This window comes from Dendroctonus ponderosae, unplaced genomic scaffold, assembly GCF_020466585.1.
Source record: "Dendroctonus ponderosae isolate FM_Combo_2020 unplaced genomic scaffold, Dpon_F_20191213v2 Dpon_F_20191213_1, whole genome shotgun sequence".
Lineage (NCBI taxonomy): Eukaryota > Metazoa > Arthropoda > Insecta > Coleoptera > Curculionidae > Dendroctonus > Dendroctonus ponderosae.
Window position 1 is genome coordinate 11569480 of NW_026017110.1, and position 9070 is coordinate 11578549.

Here is a 9070-nt window from a genome sequence, read left to right on the forward strand (position 1 = left end):
GGTGGGGACAACCTAGCGCTACAGGGGACAACGGTGGTGAAACCTAGTTCACCCACCAACTCTAATTCAACTACCTATATGGACCAAAGTGCGGCAAAATCTCCCGCGTCATCAATCGGTGAATGTTTCGGCTTTTCGGTTTCCCCCCAACGCAACAACGCTTTGAGGTTGATCCTGCTATTGACAATGTAAAACTATTACAGGTGCATATTATTCATCGTTTTTGGACAGTTTGCAACCGAGCGGCAAACGTCCACGATTGACCTACAAAAGTCCTTTTCTGTCACGTTAACACACCAGCTCACACCTCAGTAGGTGTGGCTGCACAACTGATAAAAGTACGGTTCAAACTCGTTCCAAATCCCCCCATTCTCCAGATTTGACTCCCTTAGACTATTACTTGTCCCTCAATATGACGCAATGGCTGGCTGCAAAAATATTTTACTCCAACGAGGAAGTGATTGCAGAAACGAATGCCTATTTTATAGGCTTGGACAAATCCTATTATTCGGAAAGGATCAACAAACTAGAGCATAGTTGGACGAAGTGCATTAGTCTAGAGTGAGATTATGTTGAAAAATAACAAAGATCTATTCTAAAAAATGAAACATTTTCATTTTTGCACCGACTTTATATCAACGACGAATCTATTAAAATATTTCAGATGCCAGTTCAGCAGAATCATCCATATTAGATAGCGCTAGTCAAAGCGAAAACAAGCTATTTACTAGTTCCTTGTTAGATGCCAGCCCAGAATCAACGAAAGATCCATTGGAGGGTGAAAAGAACTTAGCTTCAAAGTATGTAACAAAGAGTTCATCCTTGATTCACGCTACTTATAATTTTCTTCATTCGCAGGCTGTCAGAATTGAGGAATGTCGGTTACAAAAAGGACAAAACGTTCGTAGATGAACAGGATGCCAGGAGAATGCAGCAACTAGCTATTATGCAAGAGCATATAAATGAAGTGTCGAAGCTTCCACCAGAAGCAGCTGCCAAATTAGTTGATGCCAGTTACACACTTTGTAAGTAAATGGCAAATTAATTAATTTCAGTAATATTGACTAGATTTGATTTACATTTTTAGCTCGTGATGTGCAAAGTCCTTCCAAAGTCCTCTTAAATTGGCTTTGGGGAAAAAACCCTCCAAAAGCAAATGAATCATAGCATCCATTTCAATTACAGTATACTATATGAAATTAATTTCCAAAACACCGGGAAATAAATTTGTATTACTGGTGAAATGAGTTTCGCATAAACCACATTTGAACTGTTCGCAAAGGGCCAAGGTAAAATGTTGCTATTTTCATAAATATTGTTGATAGGATGTTTGGTTACTAGAACTTTTTATGTTTGTTAAGTGCAACACAAAAGGATCACTTCAAGCTCTATGAAAATTGGCCCTTAAATGTACAGTAGTGTGATATGGTAGTTCCGTTTTTATATTCTACATGTAGGTCAAAAGTTTACCACCATTAAATGTTTTATGTATTATTTGGTTAAAATGTATGTTGTTTTAATTGGTCTTATATAATAATTGAATTCCCTACAAAGAAAAATAAATAATTTTAACGAGTCTTATTGAAAATTGTATGAAAGGATACTGGTTCCATTGTCATTGATAATAGGCCTGGGTAACACAGTGGATTTTCAGGTGTTTAAACAGCGATACCGATGCGGCTTGCTGGGTCGATACAGGGCGCTACACTTTTTGTCAATATCTTCCTTTGGTTTTACTGAAGAGAGATAATGACTTTAATGGATGGAACAAATGAAGTCTTCGCGTATTTTCTGGTAAATTCTTCTTCTCTTTCTGGTCTATTTGCCTGACAAGTATCTGTTCTTTTGACCCATGACAAATATTGGTTTGTATCTGAAACCGGGCTGAAGCTCATCTGTTCCCTTGAAGGATATTCACGCCACATGTTCAATTTGGTTGCGAATCTGCTGCATAATTCCTTTATGATTATGTGTGCAAGGGCTGATGAATGCACCTTTATAGTATTCTAGTACAAAACCATTTAAATTATTTTTTTGGCTTTGTTCGTCGACTGATTTTTGGTATAATTTGGTAGTAATCAAGAAGCAGACATTTGCCATTTTGCTATGTTGAAATATCGAAATCCCATTTTTGTCAGGGTCTGGAAATAAGATAATACTGAAAAACAACTCTCTCGATGGCTTCGAAATTCCATCATCGCTCGCGTGTCTATAATTGCACCCGCAGACGGGCGACTTCTGTAGCGCGACAATTTTGTCGCTGAAAATGGAAATCATTATTTTAAATAGTACGAGTACGGGCGACAGTTAACAAAATCGCACTCTTACAGGGGGGTACTACCCGCAATAACTACCTGGCATCCGTTCACGTGGTAAATCACCGCGTTTATTATTAAATTTTGCGTGGTGTTGGGTCTTTTTTTTATTTGCGCATCCACTAATCGTCAAAAATGCGGAACCCCCTAATGACAAGGTCGCGATTCCCATTCCGGCAGACACTCCGGAAGTACCACACCCAAGCGAATGGAGGGGGATCTCCATCACTCTAGGTAAGGTGTGCGTAAAGTGGCCTGTGTTGTCTTATGTGTTAAAGCTAAGCAAACGCTAGGGTAAGATGGACTCATGTGAGCAGTTTAGTTTAAGTTAGGTAGGTATAAGCGTCAAGTAATCTGCCCTTGTGCCGCTGGTTTGGCTGGAGAGTGGATTCCTTGTCTTGATATATGGTGGATTCAGTCTTTATCTATGGTGTCTACATGGCTTCGGCTGGGTGGGTTGCCTAGAGGCGTAAGTCCTTTTCTTTGAGATCGTGCAGAACTGTTTGAACCAGTTGCGATGTGAAAAAAAAACGGGAAATCAATAAAATCACAAAATCTTGACTTTTGTATGTATGTATAACGGTATAGTTAAAATACTTACAAGGAATGAAAAAATAAAGATTACAAAACAAACACCTTTATAACAATAAATTTAACTTATGCATTGAACTAATTACATTTAACTAAACGAAATTTTGAATAAAGACAAAGAAATTATATAAAACATACTTATTTTGATAAATATGCGTTGGTCTCAAAACCGCAACTCTAGTACCCATTATTCAAATACATTTTCACCATATTTCATATAAAAATTCAGATATTCGAATACTTGTAATTCCGTTTACTTCATTAAAGAATGGACCACTGCTTTAACGTTTAATGCTTTTAAATCTGTGTAGGTTTGGCCGGTCCCTACAAAGACAATTGGTTGTCCTGTAATGTACGTCATTGATATAGCTGCTCCAACCTGCAATTAAAAGAATCGACATAAGCAAATAACTCATAAACAACTGCGTATCATTCAAAAAGGTCCATAAAAAGTAGTGAGGACTAAATTATATGAATAGTATGTTGTTACTTCATTCGCTCATTATCAAATGAATTATTAAAGGCGTTTAAAATGTTTAGACCATGTTGCCTTACCTTATCATCAATTGTATCGAATTTTGTTAAAACAATGCCGTCGATCAAATGCGGGTTGGTATTAGCGGAATAGTCGGCCAAGGCTTGGTTAAATTTCACTAACTGATCTACAGCCTCGTTACCCACTAAAGCCTCACCGACAAAAAGCACCAAGTCCGGCTCATTCACTTTGATTAATTTCGTCAACGCTCTCATCAATGGTTCGTTGTCCTAGAACATTAAAATTGTTACTGAATAATATTAATGTTGCCTCTTTGTAAGTGTCGCGTACCTGCATTCTTCCAGCTGTATCAATTAACACTACATCGACTTTAGTATCTCTAGCAAATTTTATGGCTTCCATGGCAATACCTGCAGCGTCCTTACCATATCCTGAGAAGAACTAGTTGAATAATGTGAACCCTTGACTAATATAAACTAACCCTTCTCATAAAGCTGTACCATTTGTTTTCCACCGTGCCTGTCTGGTGGGTGAAGAGCATTCAAATGCCTCATATGAGTACGAAGTTGCTCAACGGCTCCGGCCCTACAGTTATTTCCGAAATCGTTTTATCAGTAATTTCATTAAAAGTAAATAAAAGCCAGATAAAATATTAAAGCTTTACAAACGATAAAAAATGTTTTATTATGTATTTTCAAATTGGTAATATTTATTTTTTTAAGATGAAAACATTTATATAGTTCAACATCAACTTCTTCAATCAGTCACAATTAAATCATTTTTGGACAAATGTTTCATAGACTTGGAACAGTGATAAACTCAATACAACTGTGAACTGTTGCGAAACGTTTAATTCTGATAAAATGCTCTTCATTTAATCTTTTACGTCGTTAAAGTCTCACATAACTGATAATAAAGGTGTAAATGAAATGTAGTTAGTATTAAAAGTAGAAGTATGATTCAAAGGTTTATTGTACTTAGTTAAAGTCCCACGTTTTATTTGTTCAAATAATATTTTTAAAGAATTCGGCATTTTTACCTAAAAGTATCGCAGGCTGCAATAAGTACTTGAAGATCATTCTCGATTAACCAAAAACAAATTTTAGATAGATTGGTGGATTTTCCAACACCATTGACCTGAAACATTAAAATGTGACTGAATGACTTTTAATTAAATTTATTTTTATTTGATTTAATTTATTAAATTATAATCTTACCAAATATCAACCGTTAATAATTGTTGATCACATTCATATTTTACGGTTGATTCTTTGCAATAGTAAGAAACACAATGGAATTGACTGATAACGTGTAACCAAATCGGTTTTAGATGGAGTTCTAACATTTAAAAAATATCATGTTAAAGCTTCTCAAATGCGTCCCATAATAATATGTTAATATAATAAATTAAATTCTTACTAAAAAAGGAGCCCCGAAGTATATAATAACGTGATTTATTTTTAAACTGATTTGTCGTTACTTTGGAAATTGTCATTTTATTTAGATTGAGACACTCGAAGTCTTATTACTCTCTTAATTGATGTTTTAAACAGACTATTATTAGACAAGGTTCACAATATTTTAAATTTCAGTGTCGGGTTAATGTAACGACTTTTTTGTGTTTGATAACAGTTTTTAGAAGACTTACCCCACAAAACGACATTACGAAGGGTCTTCTATTCTTTTTAGCTTCTAAACAGTCTCTTAAAATATCAACTCTCCTATTTGGACTTAAAATCTGCACCAATGAGTCAGTAAGCGTATTCTTAACAATGGTTGCCACAGAATCAAAGGTCCCTGAAATGAAATAAAATAATATTTCAGTTGGTTATTCAAATTAATTCAGTTAATTGTTTGAATCTGAAGAGGAAATAACTGTTTTGTAATGTTAAAGTGCTACCTAAAACTTTTCCTTCCAGTTTGGCTGCAACGGAATCACACAGTTTAATGGCAATATCAGAAGCTACATTTTTCGCAATAAGATGATCCTTCATTTTCTCTAGAGCGGGGTTCACATCAGCCAATGTAAGATTCTTAGAACCTATCAAAAAAATAAAGTTGCATAGAATAACCCGCTAATTTGTTGCTATTATTAAATCATAAAAACTCTTACCAACAAGTCCTTTAAAGATAGAGAACATTCCGCCTTTAGCGGGTTTTTTAGATTCTGGCTGTTCAAGAACGTATTCATTTTCGTCCTCTTCAAATTCCTCATCTGAAGATTCAACTTCTAAGTCTTTGATGCTTCCTTGCATTTGACCAACCATCTAAATATTAAAAGACCCAATTTAAACAGAGAGCAATATGTATGGATTCTAGTTATTTTCTAAGATACTTTATCATTACTAAAATATTATGTGACAAACATGTCGTAAACGCTGATGTTTCTTTTTTATAGGATAATTTTAAATACATTTTTTTAACTTTTGTTACAAAATTTCTTTAATATCTTGACCGTTGGATAAAAGTTTGCTCTAATTTAAAATTTATATTTCGTCAGCTGGAATTTTATATACCGGCTGTACCAAATTAAGTGCGTACCATTGGTAACTTTGTTATTAGTGGGGATACAGTCTTGTTTTCATGGCAAAGAGTTCTTTTTTACGCAAGATAATTAAAAAGAAAACTGATTCTTATTGGACGCAAGTTAACTCTACCCAAAAAAACTTCAGTAACATTTTTCCAAAAATGATAAGATTTTTGTAATTACCTGAGCGGATAATGGGTAAACGCTCGATATCTCGTATTAATCAGATATCAATCGATTTAAGCAATCACTTTGACATTTCTATTTATTTAAACTGTGCTGAAAAATCTGAAAATGCCCCATGAAGAAAAATGTGACATACATATTAGAATCGTACATATCTAACCAAAATAGTAGCATAGCCGTGAACAGGTAGGAATCGTGAATTCCAGTTTCCAGCCAGACATTTTCTCAACATCGGTATTTTTTTGGAAACTTTACCGACAATTTCGGCAAAAATAACAACACGAAATTAACGTTCTGACATATTTTGAAGTTGTTTTCAAAAAATCTGTTAAGTTTTTATTTATAATTTATATTTAAGAAGAGAAAGCGGCATTCCCTTATTTACAACTCGGCGAATCTTTATCGATGGTTAATAAATGTACCAAATGTCGAACGACGAATTTTGTGCAGTGATGAACAGTAACTGGTCAGCACTATAACAAGTTACTAAGAAAAAAAAGGAAAAAAACGTTTGCCAAGTTAATTTAGCAGAGAGAATGGAAATATTCTTTCAACAACGCTCCAGCTCATAATATGAGAGAAATTTTACCGGTAATACGTCGATAGTGATAGAATTATAGGCACCCACTATCCTAAACGTTTTCCGGCATGAACCCCCGATATTACTCCATTAGAGCTTTTTTGTGGGGTATTATCAAAGATGAGATGCGCCGGGAAAAGTCAAAACATGGAAGAACTAAAATTAAAAATCTAGGAAGTACTCGGCAATTTAGACAAATAGTTGACAAATTTTTAAAGCATCGAACTGTAAAACTCGCGCTTTAAAATGTATTAATAATTATTAATTATTAATGAACATAATACAGCAAATCGCTGAGCTTAAGTGGCAATGGGTTGAGCATGTTGCCAGACTAAGTGTGGGTAGATCGGTATCAAGGCTTGTGCACTGGAGATCACGGCAAACAAGGAGGAGTCGCGGCAAGCCACAGAGGAGATGGTTGAATAATGTTAAAAAAAATAGCACGAGGAAGATGGAACCATACAGCAAAAGACGAACAGCATTGAAACAAATGAAAGAGGTCTTTGCTCAGGAGTGGACAGATAATCGCTGACAAAAAAGAGAAGAAGTTCACTAGACCATTTATCAAGAAGGTCACAACGATAATTTCCATAATTTCAACCATTTGTATGATATAACAAAAAAGACACAGATCTCTTGAAATGCTCAGTCGAATGGGGCTTTTATGAACTTTGAAATATACTCACCGTTTATAAAAATAGCAACATTATGTTTGTTCATACTCACTTCAGTGTCTGGGGTGAAGTGGCTCTTAGCATCTTCAGGTCTATCTACTGTTCTTTCCAAGCTTTCCAAATCTTTGCTTGTTCCACCCAAATCCCACACTCTTGGCTTCTTGCTTGCCTTCTCCTGAGCCTTGGGACTTTTTGGACTTTTCCTGTGTGATTGGAAAAAATAGCTAGCAAAGTTCTTTCAATTTAACTGTACGTGTACTATACTTGATATCCCCTTTCTTCTTTTGAGCCATCTTTTGTGCAAATTTGGCTCTATTTGCAGCCAAAGTATCATCAATTGTGCCATTCTGAGGTTGATCCAATGCAGGCGATGCTTGAACAGCATCTGAAAAGAAACGATTCAAATTATAGATGCAATTATTCGAGTAATCAATTTATTGAGGGCCTACTTTCGCTTGCAAAATTCACTTCCTTCTTCTTGTCTTTCTTGGTGGGCTTTTCTTCGCCTTTCCTTTCAATCATCGAAGACACTGTTTTCTTCGATTTATCAGATTCGTCAAAAGTTCTCATTTGCTTAGGAAGCTTAGATTGGGACTTACCCCACGCTTCAGACCTTTGAAGCACTGATTTAAAGGTTTGGGAAAAGTCCAATCCTTGGAAATATCTTTTATCTGCGAGTTCATTTTTATATTTGTCTCTAAACTCTAGCTGTATATCATTTAGGAACTTGTCCACATAGCTAAGTTGCAAAATTTTTTGATATGCAGCGACAAACACTAAATCGAATTCGTTATCGAGTTTATATTGCAACAACAGACCGTTGTCTTCATATGTATTTGTAGGCCTTTCCTACAATATGATTTAGGTACATGTGAATGGAAGTTCCATATTTTTTAAATTTCTGAATAAACATACCTGTAAGATGACATTTTGTATTAATGCGTTTACTGAGGAGGTTAATATATGGCTGGTACTTTGGAAGCACCATAAAACAATGCCTCCTTTGCTGAATATTGTAAATAAATCCAACATTTTCAACACTTATTCAACTCTGTATTTTCCTTATTGCTCTTGGCGGAACACGTCATCACAGATCACAGAGGTTATAGATTGGAAACTACCATATACGGCTGCAGAATGCTATTTGTCGCTTATCTCAGCGGCTGCAATCAAAACTAAACTAATTTCCACTACTGGCAGAAGAAATCTTCTTTACCGATTGGGTTCACATCAAAATTTAGCGGGGTATTTGATTTCAGTTTATGACCTCTGTGATTTCCGTTGAATTTTCAATAACATTTCAAGCATTTTATCAAGCTCCTTAATTGTGATGTTTATGCTAGGGCTTCAATTAACATCACAATTAAAGGGCAATATGAGATACTCGAAATATTATTGAAACTTCAACGGAAATCACAGAGTTCGTAAAGTGAATTCAAATCGCCTGCTAAAATTGTGTTCGTGTGAAAACTAGGGCAAATCGGGAAAATAAAGCACATGAATTTATCTTTACAATAGGTATTTATTAAACTAAAAAACCTAGAGATGTAATTTATATTGAGATTACATGAGTTAGATCGTGTAGTGCTTCAACAAAACTTGAAATAAGTTTTATTCACATTAAATAATAAATATGTTGAACAAATATGCAGAAGTGTTGATATAAGTATCCAATTATTACCTGCTATTTACGTTCAGTTG

At 35.0% G+C, this 9070-nt stretch overlaps 2 protein-coding genes across 4 annotated transcripts in view; one reads left to right on the plus strand and one right to left on the minus strand.

Moving 5' to 3' along the window:
• The window catches only part of LOC109533279 (protein lava lamp), an 18694-nt gene extending 17189 nt beyond the window's left edge, over window positions 1–1505 (plus strand). For all 3 annotated transcript variants that reach the window (XM_048661439.1, XM_048661440.1, XM_048661441.1), the window contains 3 exons: window positions 665–800; window positions 859–1025; window positions 1088–1505. In XM_048661439.1, coding sequence (XP_048517396.1) covers window positions 665–800; window positions 859–1025; window positions 1088–1167 — 383 coding nt within the window. In that variant the 3' untranslated portion in view covers window positions 1168–1505. The remainder of the gene's footprint in view (window positions 1–664; window positions 801–858; window positions 1026–1087) is intronic.
• A 1367-nt stretch (window positions 1506–2872) lies between these two features.
• LOC109543728 (signal recognition particle receptor subunit alpha homolog) lies at window positions 2873–8532 on the minus strand. The gene is made up of 12 exons (XM_048661446.1): window positions 8285–8532; window positions 7819–8218; window positions 7634–7754; window positions 7422–7572; window positions 5516–5669; window positions 5303–5443; window positions 5051–5199; window positions 4442–4539; window positions 3884–3987; window positions 3733–3833; window positions 3462–3671; window positions 2873–3285 (listed from the first exon to the last, which is right to left on the minus strand). Exons 1-12 carry the CDS (start codon window positions 8399–8401, stop codon window positions 3160–3162), a joined length of 1872 nt encoding a protein of 623 aa, XP_048517403.1. The 5' UTR covers window positions 8402–8532; the 3' UTR covers window positions 2873–3159.
• Between the last annotated feature and the right edge of the window lie 538 nt (window positions 8533–9070).